At 41.9% G+C, this 22,512-nt stretch overlaps 2 protein-coding genes across 2 annotated transcripts in view; one reads left to right on the top strand and one right to left on the bottom strand.

The window, feature by feature from the left end:
- The first annotated feature begins 1,381 nt into the window (after positions 1 to 1,381).
- Positions 1,382 to 3,940, top strand: sf3b6 (splicing factor 3b, subunit 6). Its single transcript, XM_069158648.1, has 4 exons — positions 1,382 to 1,503; positions 2,072 to 2,190; positions 3,111 to 3,249; positions 3,417 to 3,940. The coding sequence occupies exons 1-4, from the start codon at positions 1,474 to 1,476 to the stop codon at positions 3,504 to 3,506; spliced, it is 378 nt and encodes a 125-aa protein (XP_069014749.1). The 5' UTR covers positions 1,382 to 1,473; the 3' UTR covers positions 3,507 to 3,940.
- A 2,583-nt stretch (positions 3,941 to 6,523) lies between these two features.
- The window catches only part of vsnl1a (visinin-like 1a), a 34,081-nt gene continuing 18,092 nt past the window's right edge, over positions 6,524 to 22,512 (bottom strand). The window contains exons 3-4 of the mRNA XM_069158649.1: positions 10,026 to 10,241; positions 6,524 to 8,763 (exon numbers count right to left, since the gene is read on the bottom strand). Coding sequence (XP_069014750.1) covers positions 8,566 to 8,763; positions 10,026 to 10,241 — 414 coding nt within the window. The 3' untranslated portion in view covers positions 6,524 to 8,565. The remainder of the gene's footprint in view (positions 8,764 to 10,025; positions 10,242 to 22,512) is intronic.

Genomic DNA, 22,512 nt, shown 5'->3' on the forward strand with positions numbered 1-22,512 from the left:
AACAAAAATGTGTGAGAGCGTCACAAAGATAAATTTATTCTCATCTATTTGTTGTAACTGTTAGTGTCTTTGTGTGAATAAATGTCTAATAAATTACTCAAGCATGTTTTGTTTCAAGTACTCACTTTCAAAAGAGTGAGGAGGAAAGTGTTGCACCAGGAGTTATTTCAACAGAGTGCTTCCTCTATACACAAACAGCAATGTGCATGCAGTTAGAAATAGTAGGAACATTACATTACAGCCAAAGTAATCATATACATATTTGAGGAGTCAAGCAGTGGCATGATGCAGTGGCATTGCAAAAGATGTTGTGTCATTAAAGTGTAATTTTAATATATATTTGAAGCTTGATTAAACAATGCACAACTTATTGTTTGCCTCGCAGAATCACTGTATGACAAACAATAGTAAAGTTGATCATTTCATCATATGCTAGAGACCAGCCACACAAACTATTCTGCAACACCATACTTATCACAACAAAGCACACAAGCAAAGCAACAAAACACATCTAATAATGTCAACAGAACAGTGCAAATGCTGAATATTATCTACTACATGTATTTCACACTGAGATAGAAGGTCCAAGCTCCAAAAAGCAGTTGTAAAAGATAAAACACATCTTATTAGAGCTATATTTAAACTTTACAGCTTGCTTTCTTTGTAAACAGTCATTTATGAAGTTATGTGTGGTTTTAGCCTCAATCTAGACCAGGGGTGTCAAACATACGGCCCGCGGGCCGGATCCGGCCCGCCAGGGGGTCCAGCTTGGCCCACCGGATGACTTTGCTAAGTGTGAAAATTACAGAAAGACATAAATTGCATTTCTATGAGAATATGGAGGTTTATGAGTACAAACGGGGGTTTTTTTGTGCTTTTTTTTTTAATCGATCCAGTAATTGCTTCAAAAACAGCGTAAATGTGATGTCTGCTCCGGAGGAAGAAGCGCTCGGTGCTCGCTTTGTGACGTGTTTGACGTCAAACGCGTCACAAAGCGAGGGAATCTGCAGAGGAGAGCCCAGGCAGATAAACAGTGGGCTGATGTCTGAGTTTTTGGTCTTTATGTTTCTAGTTTATTGTAGAAAGACCTTAAAACAGGGTTTATCATCCAAAAACCTTCACCAATGATTTAAACATAGAGAAATATTGTCGTTATGTATGCGTTATTATGCTATGATTTTACTGGTCTGGCCCACTTGAGATCAAAGTGGGCAGTATGTGGCCCCTTAACTAAAATGAGTCTGACACCCCTGATCTCGACTGTCTTTCCATTCTTGAGAACCACTGGTGGATAAGTGCAGTACTACAGTCATCCTGCGGGGGGCAGCAACTTACTGTCTTTCCTTCCAAGTTGCTCAGTCGGAAACCGGAAGTACGTCACCAGCCAGCCACCGATGCCATTTTGAAGACAAGAGCAGGGAAGCTGCGTGTTTATTGTTCATCGGCCTTATTTACACCGAATAAACATTCACCATGGCTATGCAAGCAGCAAAACGCGCGAATGTAAGTCTGAGCGAGTCGGGTGGTGTATTATGTGATAAATATAACGAACTTTTTACCTGGTTAGGCTCGGAGCTAGCGACTCAGTTAGCCTACGATTAGCCAGTTAGCTCGCTACCGGATAGAAAACGACCAAACCTCCTGTATTAAACCTCTTTTTATTTATTCGGTTTTAAACAGACTATTGAACTCGTCTACTTGTGGTGGCGGTGTGTTTGCCGCTATCTGCCTTCCGAAGTTGTTTTATTGTTGTTTTTTTTAATAAATGTTCGCTAGAGCCACGAGATTGGTGTCTGCTACGTTTGCTTGTTCTAAATAGTGAAGAATTAAATACTGTAATTATATTCTGACTGTTATTATTATCATTACGTATGTTGTGTTTTTAACGATTATTTTATAAACTAGTCGAGTAAGTCAAGTTATTGTTGTCATTAGATTGACAGACTCTGACAGATGATAATGCGCTTGTATCTTTTGTCGTTTTAGCGGTCGCAGGTTTATTTGTATCCTCTTTGAATCTGTCATCCTTTTCTAACAAATATGTTGGAACTGGTGTTTTTCCTCTTTGCAGATACGATTACCTCCTGAGGTGAACAGGATCCTGTACGTCAGGAACCTTCCTTATAAAATCACCGCTGAAGAAATGTACGATATCTTCGGAAAATATGGACCAATACGGCAAATCAGGACGTAAGTGTTGCAAACTACTGGGATCTCCAGACAGGTCGTGTAGTGGGTCAAAGCACCTCAACTCAAAACAACTGTAAATGCTGACGTGTGTGCACAGAAATGTGTGTGGATGGTGTGTAGCCTGTGCATGCAGTTGAAAGACCAAAAAAAAAAAAAAAAAGACATCAAATCTAGCCCCATATACTGCTGTGGTATGTTGGCTCGGAGTGGGTTCATTTGAAATCAACCACATTTTTTTACCGGGCCAATAATACAGTTGTGTGCTTGACCTGTTTTCACCATTTTTGCAAGTAACAATGTTAAAGCTGTACAAACTCTGTTTAAGTTTTGTGGTGCTTTTGAGAAGCTTCAATCGCAACAGACACTAATTGTTATATTTTTGCCGTAAGTAATATCACGTAAGAAACTAAATCTAATAGCATAATATATTTGATCAAATATATCGATATTGTGACGACATTGCAGGGTTGAAAATCAGTGCTTTCTCAACATAACATTAAGTGGATGAAGTGAATAATATACAGCTAGAACAATCTGGTAAGATCAGAAAATGACCGAAATCATTAATATTGCAGCCTTTAACAGGAAAAGACAACGTTTGTGCCATATCAAGATATTGAAATATTTAAAATCTATGTTCATATCTAGTCTCCTATCATGATACGATCAAATATATTGGCCAGCCGTACCCTCCATCATGTTCTGCAGATGCGTGTTAACATGCCAAGTGGATCTGGTGATCCTTGTTGATAATAAGCACTAAAAAGGTTTATTTTCTTGACAATGATACGTGAATATGGATCAAAGTTGTATTTAGATACATTTCTACACAGTTTAGTGGATCAGGGACAATCATATGTCAGCGTGTCCCATGTTTACAGCATCTATAACATCTGTCCTTTCTCCTGAACACCTGTTAGAGGGAACACACCCGAATCAAGAGGAACAGCCTACGTGGTGTATGAAGACATCTTCGATGCCAAGAATGCCTGTGACCACCTGTCAGGCTTCAATGTCTGCAACCGCTACCTGGTGGTCCTCTACTACAATGCAAACAGAGTACGTATAAGCATGACAGCATATGCGTTCATAATCAAGTCAAAGAGGAGACAACAATATTGCTTTGGAAGTGAAAAGATGAAAGAATTTACATATTTAGAAAATACAAATTCCTGCAATAATTCCACATTTAATATAGTTTTCTCCATTTGATCAACTCTTTGCAGGCTTTCCAGAAAATGGACACAAAGAAGAAAGAGGAACAGCTGAAGCTTCTCAAAGAGAAATATGGCATCAACACAGACCCTCCAAAGTAGTCTATCCGATACCTCCACGTTTCTATGGTAACCTCCACATCCACAGTTTTGCTTCATCTGTTCAAAATTCACATGTTGCTTGGTTTATGCTGGTGATTTAATTTTTTGGAAGATTTTTTTTTTAGTTGGATTTGTTTCTGTTTTTTTTTTAACTTTTATTATCCACATTGTATGAACCCTCCTGTCAGCCTGGCAGTAAATGACTTCAGGGCAAGACAGTTGTTCAGAATAGTGGAATGATTATAGATTTCACTCTTTACAACATGTTCAAATCTGACAGAGCTGATTGCTTCATTGTTTTCACCTGCAAACCTTTAATTTAAAGCTAATCACAGTCTATTTAGTCACTCAAGTGTGTGATGTGGACTTGAGTTGACCCGTATCGACGATGTAAAGTATACCATTTTTGTAAAATAAATGTTCCTTTTCTAAAAGCCTGTCTTCTCCTTTGTACATACTGTGGATGTAGTGTAGTGAAAGTGCTGTCCTCTGCGTGAACCCATTTAGATCAATAGACTGAATTTTCCACATTTGCACAGGCGTTACGGGGTCTCCAATTCTTGGTTTGCCTGAAGCTTCAAATGGCTTGTGATGAAGTCCCCGGGGATTTAGTGAGATGATCGCCAGATATGTGTGTGTGAACGCAAGCCTCTCTGAACCCTGAATAATCACTGGTATGGTGCTAAAAGAGTCATGGGTAAACACTGCAGGCTTTCTCTGTCGTTTCCACTGGAAAGTTCTTCTGTATAGAGTCACTGGGTTCCTGCCTATTATTATGTCTGTCAGTGTAAAACCACCTTCAAAACAGAGATCAAATAGTTCAAAAAAATACAAAAAACCCTTTCATACCAATGTAAAGACATTTAAAAATGTTTGAACGGTGCCATCTGGTGGTTGTACCAGAACATCATTTCTGAAATGTCTCTGATCCGCAGTGAGGGAGGAGGGCAGTAATCAGCCAAATGACACTTGATTGAATTGTTCACAATAAAATACAGTATGCCCTTCTTACAGCTGTAGATTAAAAAAAAAAACATTCACATACAGCATCACATAAGGCATCACAAACAGTATCAAATACACACACACACACAGCATCACATACACACAACATCACACACGACATCACATACACACACAGCATCACACACAGCATCACATACACACATACAGGGTCACACACAGCATCACACAGCATCACATACATACACACACACAGCATCACACAGCATCACATACACATACACAGTGTCACACAGCACCACATACACACAGCATCACACACAGCATCACAGCATCACACAGCATCACACACAGCATCACATACACACACACACAGCATCACACAGCATCACACACAGCATCACATACACACACACACACACACAGCATCACACACAGCATCACATACACACACAGCATCACACACAGTATCACAGCATCACATGTTAGCTCTACTCTGTGTAGTGTATTAGTTCCCTGAGTATCGTCTTGATGGCCATCTAATTACACAAATGACACACAGGACACTCATTACTGTGTGATGTAATACCAGTAGAGGGAGCTTTGTTGGCCGCATGGCTTTGCATCATTTGATACTGACTAAATGATCGTAATGATGTATTTAATAGTAAATCTTCTGAAGACATCACCTTGCAGTCCATCAAGTATCCTGTGAATTATTAATTATGACATCGTATTTTTCGATTAATATATCTGATGTACTCATGTTTCAGCAGCTTTTCATTGTTTTAGTTAGAAGACGGAGCTTTCTGTAGCAGGTTTATACTCTTAGTAATAAGGTTTTATACACTGATCACCCACAGTCTAGGTCGGTGAAGTACATGGGTACATGGAAACATTGTGGAGTATAGCGCAACTCATTTTTTTTATAAAACAGATACAGCTGGCATTGGGAAAGTAAACATCAATTTAGTATTACAAATGTATGTGTTGATAAATACAGCCCAGTAAACTGCTACAATAGGTTGACACACTTTCTACCAACCTTCATCAGTTTTAACACTTTGAAATCAATATTTTCAATAGAGATAGCATGAAAACGAGTCAGCGAGGAAGTAGAGGAGTAAAAGTAGCTAAAAGTAATAAATAAACATTTGAAATAATTAGCCAAAAGAAATGTCTGGAGTTGAAATAATCAGCTAAAATAAATGGAGAAGGGGGTTGGATCAAATAACTAATAACAATTATTGATAGATAGATAGATAGATAGATAGATAGATAGATAGATAGATAGATAGATAGATAGATAGATAGATACTTTATTAATCCCCAAGGGGACATTTTTTCACTACAGCATTGCATAAACCACTGAAATATTAAGCTTTAAATTAATGGATTAAAATTTTAAATTATTGGCCAAAAGTCATGGTTTAAAATTTGACATTATTTGCCCAAATTAACAAAAGAATAGTTTAAATATCTAGCTATAAGTAATTGACAAACTGTCAAACTAATGAGCCAAAAGTAAGGGGAAGTAAAAAAAAAAAAAAGGCATTTGAAATAATTTGACAAGAATAATGAATAAACAGCCTAAGTACTGAGCTAAAAGTATTTCGAAATGGTTGTAATAGTTAAAAGTGTTGGAAAAATAGTTGAAATAGTTCACTAAAAGTGTGGATAAATGGTTATAATAGTTAAAAGTAATAAGTGATATTCAATAGATAATGGTTGAAAAAGTTATGTGTTGTTGCAACTGAAAAACCTAAAAGTTATGACATTGTAAGCCACAGGTAATGAATAAATGGTTAAATTAGATGGCTAAATGTAACAGATAGTACCAATTCAATAACCAACGTGACAATTCAATAACCAACTTTTGGTAGCGTTACTTAAAATCAGCTTTAAATTCAGATGAAATGAACACATTAGGAACATGATGGGTGGAGTTGATGCAGATGTACTGAAGCTGATGTTCCCATGTCAGGCAAACGGTTGGGATCCACCGGTGTGCGTGTAGATGTACATCTTTGTAAAGTTCAGAGACCAGACAACAGTCCATAGAGTTCCTTTTATTAGATTAAATCACAACACAGGGAGTAGTGCAGCCATGTCGTCAGGGACACAATACATGCTACAAAAGAATCCTTGTACACGGTTGCCATTGTTTACATTTGGTATCTCGATAGCAATAATAGTCATAACAGAGTCATGATTAGAAACATTATCTGGCCGAAGATGTTCATGTAAAGAAGTTCAGGTTCAGAGGGAACAAGCCACACTGCTGCGAGATGACGATGGACTGGTGTGATATATCTGTATTGCAGTACTGTGTTATGACACGTCGCATCTCCTTCATCCTCCGTCAGCTCATAAAAACACCGGTAGTATTACTGCGGGTCGGGAAGAGTCAGGGCCAGGCAAACGTATTTATAAGTGGGCTCACAGGCTATTCTTCTCTCATCTGAGGAGCTGCCACACTTCACTGAACTTCTCTACATTTCGAATGTATCAGTACGTGTACAATGCGTGAGAGAAGGGAGTAAAAAAGTACAAAAAGATTGACTGATTGGTACTTTGAGGGGCGGGTTGACGGGGACTAATTGTCCAACCTACTTTAGCACATGGCTTTTACAATAAGGGCTGTCCTCTACTCTAGTTACAGTGTTTAATGAAACGCCATTCACTGCTCCTCTCACTGCTTTAGCACTCATTTACTTCCACTGAAAAAGACAAACACGGGCTTCATCTGTGCTCTTCTTTGACACTCCTTAAAAAGAACCTCCTCTGAATTCATCGTATTGATATGCAACGTGTGGGCTATTTGGAAAAAAGAGTTGGATGTGATAGTAACATATAACAATGCTTTCCGACTATAGATGAATACTTTTTGTTGTGTTTCTAATTTAATCGAACTCGAGCTTCATTCATTCTCCTGAATCCTGATTTAAATGTTTGATCTCACGCGCCTCCGGTCCTTCAGCTTCAAAGAAATAAAAATAAAATACAAATTTAGCTCCTTTTTTTAAAAAAAAAGAAAAAAAGAATCTCTCTGAAACTGATTCCTCCACATTCAACATGTGCTAATTTCTAATGAGATAGTGTGTTTAAATGCACATGGGGCAGGGATTTTAGTTCTTAGCAACATATACCACAGCTACAAGGAAACATGCTCCCACAGTTAAAGCAGTCAAAAGAAAAACGTCTCGACAGGTCACGAAAATGACATCCCATACGACGATACTTGAAGAAGGACCTACTGTGGTATGATTACTTTGTACGTCGGTACAAATTGTTCTCACGGTTTTCCTTCCAAGTGTCACCACGCTGCTTTGATAAGGCTTTCTGTCTTCGATTACAGGACGAGAAATGAGGAGATTTTTTTTAAGGCAGAACCTAAAGGCATGCAAATTAACTACAGTTACAGTATTTACTGACGTTACAAGCATGTTTCGGAGGGAAAAGTTGGACGGTCCATCTCTTCTCGAGCTAATATTTGAGAGGATGGATAGAGTGTCTTATTGGAGGCAGATACATTATCGTAGGAATTTGGTTCGGTCGACATTACTCGGTATTATGAAACACGTACAGCTAGCGTCAGTAAACTCGGAACAATAAATAGAGTAGCGTCAAATTCAACGTAGCACATCACCGATGCGCAAGCTCCAGTAGAATGAAACTGTTTGGAAAATACTTTGCACACTTCACATTTTGGCAGTTGATCTTTAAATAATTTAAATAAATATTCATATTTATATATCTCTATATAGTATTTGTGCGAGGTGTTCGGATGTGGTGAGAGGTGTGTGTGTGTATGTGTGTGTGTGTGTGTGTGTGTGTGTACTGTGTTGTGAGTGCGCACCCGCACCGTTGCACCCGCACACCGTTGTTATGTTTGTGTGTAGATCGTTTTTTTTAAATTTTTTATAGCAAATAACATTCTCATGCACACGAGTGTTTCAAACACAAGAAGCAGATCCATTGAAAGGTAGTCCAAGCATATTTTTGTTCAGTGGAAATAGCTGCAAACTGAATGGAACATGAAATTCTTTCTGTGCAGTCCGTGGCGGCTGATGGAGCGCTGCGCTCGCCCTCCGGCCTATTTCTGGAGGTCACACTGCAGCAGTAATACGATGGACGGGTCGCTCTTGGCCGCCTCTTTGAACTCCTCCAGCGATATCTGGTCGTCGTTGTTCTTGTCCATCTTGGAGAAGATCTTGTCCACCCTCTGCTCGGGCGTCAGGCCGTCCTCGTTCATCTTCATCATGATCACCGTGCCCACCATCTTGTAGATCGCCTGCAGAGGGAGACAGAGGGCAGCAGAGTTCAGGGCACGCCTCAATTCCCTGGTTTCCTTTGCTTTGACTTGAGAGATGTAAGAAAAGAGAACTCAAGAAACATGAAATGAGGCTTCCTTTTCAGCTGTCAGTTTGTGTTTACAGACATTTGAAAATGAAAATCAGTAACGGTGCAAAATGGTGCATCTTGGCAGTGCCTGAAGTTAGGCGGAGTCAGGCACTGCAGAGAAGGCAACGGTTGGAAGCTCCGCCCACACTGAGCTTCAAAACCGCTCTTCGGGAAACCTATGGGTGACATCACGAAAGGCTACGTCCATTTTTTTATACAGTATGTGGTCTGTATGGGTTTGGCTGAAACCTGTCGCCAGATCGCCAACTGTAACAGCACCCGCCTGTCGCTCAACGCAGCCCCAACCTGTAACATGCACCACTTCAAAGCTTAATACAAAATACATGGGGAGTAATAAAAGCATTCATCGCTCTTAAAATCATCATGTTCAGTGAAATTAGCTACAGAGACCTGTTAACATGTGTAGTCCTGTTTTAAAGTTGGGCACATTAACACGTGGTCGTATGAGGACCGACCACTGGAATAACCAGTTTTTGGCATTTCCACGCTGACTTCAGGTTTCTGTCCCGGGGCTATCGGCTTGGTACAGATACGTCAAGCAGTCTGCAAATGGACTTCGTTGCTCAAATGCTGAATACACATTAAATCTGATTGCATTTTTACAGATGTATCAACTTTATGTCCTTATAATATAGGTTAGATGGGGGAAATGTTAGATCATAAATATAAATATATGTTTGACCTGGATCCATTCCAGATCACAGAATGTGTCCCCACAGAGAGGAGCTGCTTTCTGACCTCCTCGGGCCCCAAATTCTGCTTGTCCACTGTGGCCACTTCAGGAAATACACTTATGTGCTTTCTTCCTGAGAGTTAAATGACAATATTGATCCCATTGTTATGTCTTGTTTGTTTCATATGAAGCTGCGGCTGGTTAGCTTAGCTTAGCTTAGGACAAAGAATGAAAAACAGGTGGAAAAGCTAGCGTGGCTCTGTCCAAAGAAAACACAATCCATAATAAGCTTGTTTAATTTGTACATTGTCAGTAGTTCAGAGCTATGCTAACCACTTCAGCTTCATATTTAGCGTACAGTTATGAGTCGTATCAGATTTTTTTCCAGATTGTAAGTAAAAATAATAATCGAATCCCTGTAATTTTCTTAGAATGATTATCACAACATAATTCTTTACCTCGATGATCTCCAACATCTCCACCCGTGTGATCTTGCCGTCTCCGTCCAGGTCGTACATGTTGAAGGCCCAGTTGAGTTTCTGCTCGAAGCTGCCTCGTGATGTGATGGACAGCGCACAGATGAACTCTCTGAAGTCGATGGTGCCGTCGCCATTCTTGTCGAAGGTCCTGAAGGCGTGCTGGGCGAACTTGGACGCGTCGCCGTAAGGGAAGAACTTGGGAGGAGACAGAGAAGAGTGAGAACATGAGCATATATTCTTTATGATAATGTTTTTCAGTCATTTTAAGCCACTGGGAATTAGATGAGAAGACATTGATGACCTGAAGTAATTTAGTGAACTTCAATTTCCTTTTCTCATCCAGTGCTTTTGGCTCTAACTTTCCAAATCGTCTGACTGCTCTGTGTATTGATGTGTTGGTTTGCAGTGTAAGAAAGTACAGTTACTGCAGGAAATCTGCCACTTCGAACCGACTACAGCCGGCAGTCTTTCCTTTGGGTTCCATCTGAATTCTGGTTCTAAAATCAGCAACAACAATTACATTGTAGTCTTTATTGATCCCTGAAGGTGAAGCTGTCTTTTGTGTTGGACCTTCGACACACAGCAGCCAGGAGCTGGTGGAGCAATCCAGGTCCCACCCATTCATATTCAATCACGCCGAGAAACTTTCCTACACCAGATACGACTCCACACCTGTGACTTGAAGAAGGGTCCCTCGGGTCCACGACCTTCTCCCTCACCGCTTCACTCTGCAGCACCTCCCTGCTGACACCGAACGTGGTCAAATTTGATATCCCTCAAAATCTGGATTAAGTGTTTTCTCAAACTTAAAGGATATGTGAGTGTCACCTTGAGGTGGCTGGAGCTCATATTCTCAGCCTTAATGTTAGATTCAACTGAATTTTGACGTTTTGTATCACTTTGATGATCCCTTTACTTCCATCTCGCACCATGATCAGAACTCTTACGTGTCCAATACTTATTAGCAAATGCTAACAAGGTGAGCTAAACTAGTCAGCATGCCAAACAATAAAACTGCTAAACGTCATCATGTTAGCTTCGTCAGTGTGATCATGTTCACATGCTGGTTTACCTGAAGGCACCTTTGTGCCACAGAGCCACGAGTAAGATTTGAACAAATATACAAAATAAACACAATCAAGAATATTCTACCCTAAATGTCATTTGTCAGAGATATTACCTTGTGGATGCATATTTTGATTCTTAAATTTGCAGATGTAGAAGGTCGTTCCAAAAACTGATCATTCTCAACCTCGATCTGTTTGTTTCCACCTCCTCTGCATATAGTTTAGTAAATGCTATGGATCAGTTGCATTGGCTATAATGTAAAGCTCGTCTGTGTGTCGGCAGTTCAAGCCACCCGTGTCATTCCTGCGCGCACACAGGTTCAGGGGTTAATGCAGTAACTCGGTGACCACCGAGCCCCTGCTCCGCTCGTCATCCACTGTACACCATGAACCCAGCGGGTCGCTGTGAGAAGCTGAGCGATTCATTAGATGCAACCTTCCACTTGACCTTTCTGGTAAAAACTCTCGGAGGCAATGGGTAATGCAAGCTGAGCACGGCCGCTCTCTGAGTACTCGTGTAAACAGAAAAGGACGGGCTGTTTCAGGCTTCATCAAGGAAACGGAACAAACCAGAAGAGATATTTTGTGTTGTTTTTGTACTTCAGGCCGGGGTCGTTAAAGTTTGTGTTGTTTTGCTGGTGATTACAAAAAATAATGAAATGATGGTGTATTTGAACTCATTTAAAAAATACAATCCTTCGTGTGACCTCTGTGGCTTTTGTTTGCTCACATTCTGTGACCGCTGCAAACATATAATGGTAGCCTAAAGGCAAAATAACATGCAGGAAATAGAGTGCTTTTATCATTTGAATATTCCATCTGTCTGCATGTCAAGAGGTCCTGCTTGTACTGACATTTGCAGGTCTAAACAATGAAAAGCACTTTTTTTTCGGGGGACAGTAAAACTAAAAAAATATGAACTAACTATGTTTCTGGCGTTTCCACTATTGTTTATCTTTGTCAAGCTGCATCAGCAGATTTGTTGGGCCAGTAGAGGGCAGTGGAAACACAATACAGACACAATATCACCTTTTAAAGCGAACATGATCGCTCACAGTTGCTGCAGACAAAAAGCAACATTAACATTCATTTAGAGGCTTTTGGCTGACTTCGGAGGTAAATCTGTTTCTTTAGAAGTTACATGCTCTAATATATTCACCAGCTATTTGCTAACTTTGTGTGTTTGCTGTTTAGTGTTGGACTAGTCTTGCATAACCAGAAATATCTCCACCAACAGAACTGGAGACTGGTCTGGCTACACTCATGTCATTCTGTTAAAGGGGAGAAATCGCCCCGACTTGTTTGTGTTTCTGTATCCCAATCCCAAAAAGAATCAAGCGGGTTTGCCTTATGGTTTGGTCTCCACCAACGGCTGAGAACCGTATCTGGCTGATTAGTTACTGAAAGCTCGACTACGTTCACAAGCTAGTTGCTCATTTTCTCCATCCAAAGGTTCCTGAGCAGGTAGCACATACAATTTCACTACGTGTTACACATAGAAATTAATCAAAACAACTAAGTTGTGAGCAGTACAACCAAAACAATGAGCTAAAAGACACAGAAACGCTCCGTGGTGCTATGTTTCAAATGGTGATTATTGGTCGTTTTTTGTTGTGAGTCACCCCGTTTATATTATACATAATAATCCAATCAAATTGTGAATATAAAATATTGATTTTAGCAGCTTTAATCTGTAAAAAAAAGAAGCCAGAACTTTCAAAGCAGTTGGAAAAAAAATCTGCTGCAGTTTATGCAGCGAGCAATCAGGCATGCGTACTTATTTTTTCCAGGCGGTACAAAACTGCTTCACACTGTGTCCTTGCTCATGTGCATAACAGCCTGTCTCGTTATACACAGAAGAAGGCGAGGGATGCTGCCCTGGCCTCTCCAAAGAGGAACAGCTCCAGCATGCACAAACTGTCTGGAGTCACGACGGGAGGGTGGTGGTAAGCCGAGGCCATGAATCCTAATGGGAGAGGAGAGCGCAGTGGATAGGAGATAAAAAGAGGGGGGGGGCAGAGAGAAAAAGGAGGAGGATAAGGAAGAAGGGTGCGACACTTTGAGTCAGTTGGGGTTGCTTAACCTCCCATCTGCAATGAGGTCCCACCCATGTAAATTCTGCTGCAGTGGCAAAGGGATCAGGCTGCAGCGAGAAGTTAAGAGAACGATGTGTGTGTGGGGGGTGGGAGGGGGAGGGGGAGTCAACGAGCAAAGAGATGAGGAGAGACAGAAGAGTGAAAACGGGAGAAAAGATGGAGGAGGAGCAGACTAAAGTAAGTGTGATGGAGGAAGTGTTGGAGGGAGCGTGACAGAAACAGAACTCAGACCCCCGGACCCAGGTCCCTAACGGCCTCTCTGCTCCAGAGAAGCCAAACTAATTTGAGGATGGAAGCCCCCCCCCCGGGACGGTAAGGGCTGGCGCCAAGCTGCCAGGAAGCACATGACACTTTCTGCATTAAATGTGATGTGGCTTCCTTCCCACGAGCGCTGCCTTCCTGCACCCGTATGGTCTTGCCTAGGCTCACACACACACACACACACACACACACACACACACACACACACACACACACACACACACACACACACACACACACACATCCGGGAGGAACAGAAGGAGGCACGTGGACGGACGGGAAGAGTTGGTAAGTTATGAAACACTTTATGTAAAATGGAGTGAAGAAAAAGTGACATGTCACAGAAGCACATGGAAATGACCGAAAAGACAAGCAACTGTCGCGGACAAGTTAGCGAGTCGGCACATGATTACCATTTAACAAGCGACAGGAGCGAGTCAGGACTTGAAGCGACTGTTTCCTCGACTTCACAGCTTCAGTTATCAGGCTGTTAACATTTCCATTATGTCGTATTCCTCCTCTGATCTGGCCCCCGTTTGCTGTTATGGCTGTTTGATATGGCTGTTCGGGTCGGCCATCAAAGGACAGGCTGAACGCCAGACTTCCTCTGACCACTCGGGGATGAGGCAGGCGGACAGGCACAGCTGGCTTAATAAAGGCTAATGTCACCATGGTTGTGTGTATCAGTGAGAGTGTGGCAAGGCCTATTATGTCGAACAGCAACCCCTACCCCAACACACACACACACACACACACACACACACACACACACACACACACACACACACACAACCCGAAACACGCTGCTGTTAAATGGAACATTAAAGCCTTCTTAATCAGCGTGCAAGCTGGCACTGGTGCTGCTCCAAAAACTCAGGAGGAGGAGAGCCAGAGAGAGGGGTGAGAGAGAGAAAAAAAAAAAGGGCGGGGGGTGAGGGGGGGGGGGCGAATGAGCAAATAGGGAGACAGGAAAAGAGTGTGGGAGAAACACTGACACTTCACTACTCACACTTAAACGAAGGCCATTTCACACTAACTAGAACTGTGACTGAAGATCGTGGAACGGATGAATTTTCCAGCTCCAAACACTGAAACAGCACGAAGATGTGATTCAACAAATGAGTTCATCAGGAGCAAATGACTTGTTTTTGATTGGAACAATAACTTGAGACTGAGGTGCCCAGCAGCGTTCGATCTCTGCGGCTAAACCGCCTGCGCTGCCAGCTCTTCAGATAACAGTTAAACTGGACAGACATCTTTGCAGCTTAAAAGCTTCCAGTGATGAGCTCGCGAGGGTCAGGATATAACAGCGATGAAGATATATTTACGACACACAGATTCTGTTGCAGTTTGGGAGCAGCATGTAACTGGATTACTGTTATCTGAGAACCCCAAAAATTAATGAAAAAACAAAACAAAACAAAAATGTAAGCCTTTACAAGTGAAAGTGATCTGAAGAAGCCTGCAGGAACTAATTTTAGGGTCTTTCTGCAGCCCCCTGATAAATGTAGTTAGAAGGCAACTCCCCACATGCTGAGACTAAATATATGTGTATATTTCTTGGACCATTAACTATGAACTACTTCAGTTGATTTGTTGATAGTATTATCAGGTAATTCATTTGTTTCTGAGTTTTAGATACCGTTTATTATCTTGATCAGTCAAAAAAAAAAAACTATATTATGTCCATAGACTGTATATAAATTAGACGAAGTTTCGAGTCAAAAAAATGAGGCAGAAGTGGTTTAAGCTGCAAAACCACCGAGTGCCATGAGAGTTTGGCTCCAAAAAGTGCCGACTCCCATTGAACCGTCCATCCATCCATTATCTATACCCGCTTTATCCTGAACAGGGTAATGGGGGTCTGGAGCCTATCCTAGGTACACCCTGGATAGGTCGCCGGTCCATCACAGGGCCAACACTTATAGACAGGCGGAAACAAAGACCGTTCACGCTCTCACTCACACCAAAGGGCCATTTGTAGAATCACCAATTAACCTGAGGTGCATGTTTTTTGGACAGTGGGAGGAAGCCGGAAGACCTGGAGAGAACCCACGCAGGCACACGGAGAACAAACTCCACACAGAAAGGCCCCCACTGTGCCGCCCACATTGAACTAAATAAATAATATTTTCAAGTTTCAAGGTTTCAAGTCACAACTTCATACTAGTTTAAAATAATTCTGTCATTAAAAAAGAAAGAAATTAAGCCTCAATAAGTGTATGTGTAATTTGCCAAAATGTTCCCATACAACAGGAAGCTGGACAGGCTGCAGACCTGTGCAAACCACACACACACACACAATAGCCCAAGGGATAACCTTACACGTGATCTCTCATGCACCCGCTGTCCCATAATGCCTGCTCTGGACCGTTGCCATGTCGATGCCATGCTCTGTTGTTTGTACTTCGTTTTTTCACTGATTGAGTCTGATTTCAAATCTCTCTCTCTCTCTCCATATCGTTCCACTTGCTGCAACACACACACACACACACACACACACACACACACACACACACACACACACACACACACACACACACACACACACACACACACTTTCTGGAGTCTTAGACCTCATTTGTGCTCGCATTTCTTCTCTCGCAGCAATATGAATAGTTCAGTATCGTTTTGGATGAATGTTATCATCACCTGCAGGGCTGGTGCCAAAAGAAAACTGAATCCATAACCTTTAACTTTTCGGTGACCACAACAGCCGGGATATCAGAAAATAGAGTACAACAAAAAAACAATACAAGTTATATTCATTTAATCAGAGTTTATGGATTTATACTGTTAATTCTCTGACACGGCTTTCACGAAGCCCACAAGGTCATCTGTCTTTGCTTAAGGGCCCCGCAGGACTCGCTGTTCTGCCTCTATTGTTATTGACAATACCAAGGAGATCTGCTATTGGCTGTTCATCTTCCCAGCATACGAGCAGCGGTTGCAGATGTCAGTCTGAGACTGCGATTTGCCCTTCGGAGCACTTTCGATCTGTATTTTCCCGTCAGTAAAACAGAGAGGCTTTAGCTTGGACTCGCTTCTTACGGCTTCCATCCTTCCACCGTGGCACCAGAGGGTTGTGTAAATAATGCCTTATGCTTCGTGCATCCCTTTGCTAACACTGTCAGATGCCGTCGAGCCTATTTGGAGAAACACGCTGGGAGGACCGCGGCTCGACAGGGACTGGCTGTCGCTGCATACGGCTGTATACATTGCTTCGTCAAAGCATCGCTTAAGTTGCCACTTCATCCAGCAGAATGCGAGGACTCAAGAGGGAGAAAGAGAGGAAACACACACACACACACACACACACACACACACACACACACACACACACACGCATAATCCATCGCTGGGGTAGTCACAGCGCGTGTGTGTGTGTCTGCGTGAGAGACGGCATCTGCGTGCGCTCTTACATAAACCCACAGTGACATGCCAGGAAGCTACAGAAACTCAGCCAGCGCAAATCTGTAGCTGCTACTGCTTCCAAGCCTCCGGGGTCTCCACACAGAGAAAAAACACACACACACACACACACACACACACACACACACACACACACACACACACAAAATCCCCTTTGCTCTATAAAATACATTTTAATCATCCTCTGGTTACTCTCAGATGGGTGTCTGCTGTGATATTAGGATCATCAAAGCTAAACAAGTTAGCAGGATTTCATGCCAGAGAATGTTTTTAACAATAGATTCAGACGCCTCATTGTAGTCTTATTAAACAGTGTAAATAAGCACACTGACAACAAGCATTTAGTTAAAGTTAGTGGAGAATTTAATGAAACCAAACCTCTATAGTAGATTTTATTGTTAGTGTTGAAGTCTGTTATTCAAACTGCCCTCCGATGCACGTGGAAAGAATCCAGACCTTTGACTGTAGATAAAAGTGGACGTAGCTTCTGATAAAATCCTCAGTCAATTAGTTATTTCTAGTCAGTGTCGTTAGCTAAAGTAACTCCCTCTGATGAGTTCTCTGGCCGTCCATCTGAAAATAATCCCGCCATTAATGAGAAAATAATCTACAAAAAGCTGTTTTGAGGGGCGTGTCTGTTTGATTGACAGACCTGTGGTGCAGACAGGTTCACGGATATTGGTGAGCGGGATGTAGTATTGCCAGGTTTCCAATCAGATCGAGTCAGATCCACCGGTTGCTCCGCCCCAGCTTGTCCAAATATGGTCAGTTCCTGCTCCAAACCGCTCCGAACAACCAAGATGGTGCCTACCAAATTCTGAACTCGAGGTTTCATATCGGCCGTGCACAAACCAACGTGTGACGTCACTGCTGGTTGCCGCTTGGTCCAGAGTTACCGTAGCCATCATTTCCTCTCATCAGTACCCCCTTCGCACGCACACACACACACACACACACACACACACACACACACACACACACACACACACACACACACACACACACACACACACACACACACACACACCAGTTGCTCTTCTGCTGTCCGTCTGACAAAGCTGCTCAAATGGCGTTTACTGTCACATTTAAAACCACTTGCTGTTACCACGGTAACCAACAGTGTTGCCAAATCAACCTGGACTGCAATCTTCAGGATTACAATTTTTAAGGAGGCTAAACAGCTTTCAGTAAGAAGCTGATATACACATTTTAAAATGAATCTGGAAGATTTGATTCTGATTCCTTCACATGTAGAAAACGACAGCTTATCCTCCGCCTGACTGCAACAACGAGGGAGACATCTATCGCTGCATTAATACACATATGACCTTTGTTTGTGGTTAAGGTCTGTAAGATTGCTTCGGTCTCGAGGGATTTGGCTTCGCACTGGTGCTCTCAAGAAGAGGGGCCACTTCATAGGAACATAAGCCACCGATGATGATAAGTTTCACTAGCTGTGGTTATGACACCACATGCAAACCATAACTTGACCAAAAGGTTGTTTAAAGTATTTGGACTGGCTGCTGAGATGTCCCTGCAAACAGTGTGAGTCACTGCTGTGCCATCCAGGAATCAGCTCAAACAGCTGATTCCTGGACGGCACACAATCATTCAGCTTGTGATTTGAAGGGGAATTTGGCATGGATCTGTCTCCGTGGTTACAAAACACCCATCTGGCAGCACTAACTCTGCATGAGCAGTGTAAATGACAGCACAACAGCAGATGGCACTGTTGAGTTTGGAAGCATATTTCACGCCTGAGGGGACGGCGAGGGGAGCAGTTATTGGCACTGAGGAAAGAATGAGAGGAAAATGCATCAGACTACCGGCATAGAAAGATTCCCAATCAATAATCCCGATAACTGATCCTTCTGATATTAAAAAGGCCATGACACAGGTTAAAAAGGGTATTTATCAACATTTTAGCACAAAAAATGTGACGTGCTGTGGCAACTTTAAGTTCTGACTCTGATCTATATCAGATACAGAAAAAACAGCCGGGGATGTGTGTGTGTGTGTGTGTGTGTGTGTGTGTGTGTGTGTGTGTGTGTGTGTGTGTGTGTGTGTGTGTGTGTGTGTGTGTTTGTGTGTGGTGGTGGTGGTGGGCAGGAAGCAGGGAGTGACTCACTGCTGGCTGCCAGGTTTGGCAGGTAGACCTGAGGGTTGCCCCTCCGCTCTTTGTGATGCAATTCAAAGAGAGGCAGAACAACAGAGAAAATAAGGCGGATGTGCTCGCTTTATCTTCCCCTGCCAGTGGTGTGTCCAGAACAGCTAGTCTTTTAAGTGCCTGGCAGATAAATCCACGGCAGATTGCGCAGTTTGAAGTCACATTTAAAAAGAAATAATAATAATTAAAAAAACAAAAAAAGAAGCTCATAATCAGCCTGAGAGCTTCTCCGGCTCAGACCGTGCCGACAGACAGAGCGGAGGAAAAGAGGCGAGGGAAGAGTGAGATGTAGCGGAAGGGGGTGAAAGGGGTGAGGGGAGAGGGGGGTGAGAAAATACCACGAGAAAAATACAACACGCTAAACTCCTTTCAGTCTTCTCTGGACGACTACAGTATGCTTCATTACTTACATTGTGCCTCCATTTTACATGAGTCAACAAACCTCCTTGGCTCTTCCTAATCAAGCATGAATTCCTCATTCATGACTGCTCAATCATGTCGGAGTCTGTGCATCTGCACACGCACGAGAAACTCCCACTTCTGAATCTGCATGCGGGCGTTTGCGGCCTTCATGTCATTTCCATGTGACTTTTAGGAGGCTAAAAACCCCAGAAGATGTCTAAATGTCTGATACTATCCCCTCCACATCCGAGTCCATTTATAAAAGCCGAGGATCTAATTTGAATGTGTTTTTATTCAAACCCTGAGGTGCATGCAATCATCGAGCTATTCTCATGACACGCTGTCCCACGAGCAGCAGACAAGTCTGTGACCCATTTGAAGAGCATCTGCATTACACACATTATGATTTTGCCAGCTGGCTGCTGGAAGTAATTAGCAGCGCTCTTACGTTGCTGTGTGCTGTATTCATGTGTTGCATAAATATGAACAGTAGCAACCTTTCTCTTTTGCTCTGGCTCACAGCTATGGGCACCCTGCCTGCGCTCTGGTGGCTGCTTGAAGTTTGCCTGAGGCGCAACTCGTCTGTTTGGCACAAAACGCTCATTTTACTTCTCTCGTTCAATCCTCACTTTTGACGTTTTCAAAGGACACATTCAAAAACTCGTATCTGCATTTCTGACATTAAAGTGTTTGGATATCTTTCATGAATGACTTCAAACGGCAAAACCTTCATGGTTAGTGTGCATGCTGTTACTAATGCACCCTCTTTCTCTCTAATTTCTACTTCTTTATCTAAGTGTAAATTACCACCAGACTTTGACTTTGGGCTGTTTGTCCCCACTTGATATTCAACCGTAGTCGGGATAAGGCAAAGCATATCAGATGGTTGCAGATATATTTGTATCGCAATGTCAATGGCCAAATAACAAGAATCTGAGGGACAAAACGAACTACAGAGAGCACTTCCAATTATTTCATTTTTGATTTTTCAAAAGTAAAATTTCCAGTATAGCTGGTAAAACATAAACAAACTAAGGCATCTGTATGTGGTCATGAAACAAGAGTAATAAGATTATTCTAGCTCTGGTATTGACTTCAGTGTCAGACCATAGGCATTGACCAACAAGTACATTGCTCGCGGGTCAGACACTGCTAATACATCTATTGGCTGGCACATGCATGTCCTTGCATGTGCTAATTTATGTATTAGCATTATGCTGTAAGTGTAAGAGTTATTTGTAGCCATTAACTCACAAAATATTCTGTGCATTCAGAGTGATCTTCCTTGTGAGCCATCTTGACATTGAAAAGGCTTTACTCTGGTCTGGTGCTACAATGTGCAGCTCCAATCTTAGTAAGGACACTGCTTACATTTGCAAACAGTCCCTCTTCTCTGAAAGTCTTAAAAACACAATTTGGTTGCTGATAAGAACCTAAAAAGATGTTTTCTCTCTTCCTTCACACCAATGTGGTCAATATTTATACTGATACTTGGAGGGCATGTGTAGGTTATGTTGTATGTTCACAAAGATAAGTATTATGTTTCTATGGGTATTTATACATTTTCTTCTACCCCGGTCAGCAGTCTCAGCTGTTTCACTCTGTGTTTAGATTAGCCTCCATAATTAAATGTTTTTGATATTTGGAAAAACAGACTCCCTGTATAAATCTGTTTTGGGTATCTGATGGCGATGCTGTGTGACAGAGTACCCCGGCGAATGATATTCAGATGTTGCTGATTAAAAGCTACAAAACCACAAGTGATTTGAACAACTTTACCAATGTGTATTTCTAGTGTCATTTCACTTTCATAGCAGTCACATTTTCCTGTGTTTTAGTTGAGAGAATGGTTTTGCTCGGTCTGGTAGTCGTGTTAAGTAAAGCTGATTAGACTGCTGCGTCAGCGAGGACAGACTATAAGACAGCAAAGAACATAATGTAAGAACAAAATCTGGGGTATACTGTAGTTCAGAGAGTATTGTTAGTTCCTGTTTAAGCACTACACTGAGGTTACGTTCACACGAATACGTTTTCATTTTGAAACAGTTTATTTTCATTCCTGCCAAGGGTTGAAAAGGTGTACATCCCTCTCACAGCTGAATGATCCAGTAAATATAAAGCTGGACCCAGCAGGCAGTCAGCCTGGGACAACATGAAGACTTGAAGGGTTTGTATAAATTTTTTATAAAATCTGCCTACAGGCACATTTAAATATCAACAAGTTATAATTTGTTTAATCTTAATCAAAGTCTCCAGGAAGCCACTGATTAGCCAAGAAACAGTTCCAGCTTATAACTCCAAAAATAGACACAAAACTGTAATCAGACATCTGTCTGTGAACCAGAAAGCAAACAAGGATATTCCCCCAAGTCTTAAATCATTCCTTTATTGGTCGATACTTCTGATATAAAATCCTACAGAACATTAGACGGAAAGAGGAACAAGGAGTTGACTGACAGCAATGATTACAAAGAATGAGAGATGAAGAGAGTAAAAATCAGACAAGAAGAGCGGGAGGGAAAGAAACTGAAAGCAAGGCTCCTCATCTAATAACGTGCTACTCCAAAGCACAACAAGCTGGGAAGAGGAAGGCCGCTCCACTGAATAACAAGACCCATTTTCTTTCCAGAGTATTTTGATTCACTCATGGCGACCTGACTCGACCTCGAAGGCGTATTTTAAGCCACAATTATATCTCAGCAGAATTTGCTTACAGTATGTAGCGTAGTTGTGCAAAAATTATTAGGCACTTCAGATGTTGGGATTCTTACCCAATATCATCGGGGAGACATCTAATCGGTCCCAAAATTTAGTTTCATTGTGCTGCATAATGACATCACACACACAGCGACACGTTATTTAAAGTCACGTAACTCATGAAACGTTCACCTGTCTACCTTCTGCTCGGCCCTTCATGAAACTCAGACACGCAACCGAGCAGAGAAACTGCGAATTAATGCGACTTCCACACTGAGTTGAAATAAAACGGGTGCTCAGGAATTAGCTAAATAAATAGTAGTTACTGGACGTAACTGCAGTTC

This window comes from Embiotoca jacksoni, unplaced genomic scaffold (assembly GCF_022577435.1).
Source record: "Embiotoca jacksoni isolate LCO1_2020_lvr unplaced genomic scaffold, fEmbJac1.0.p SCAF_23, whole genome shotgun sequence".
Lineage (NCBI taxonomy): Eukaryota > Metazoa > Chordata > Actinopteri > Embiotocidae > Embiotoca > Embiotoca jacksoni.

Bases quoted from the DNA above. Each gene is read 5' to 3' on its own strand.
- sf3b6 (XM_069158648.1), top strand. From the start codon at position 1,474: ATGGCTATGCAAGCAGCAAAACGCGCGAAT. The intron at 2,191-3,110 runs GTAAGTGTTGCA...AACACCTGTTAG, and splicing joins CCAATACGGCAAATCAGGAC to AGGGAACACACCCGAATCAA. The intron at 3,250-3,416 runs GTACGTATAAGC...AACTCTTTGCAG, and splicing joins TCTACTACAATGCAAACAGA to GCTTTCCAGAAAATGGACAC.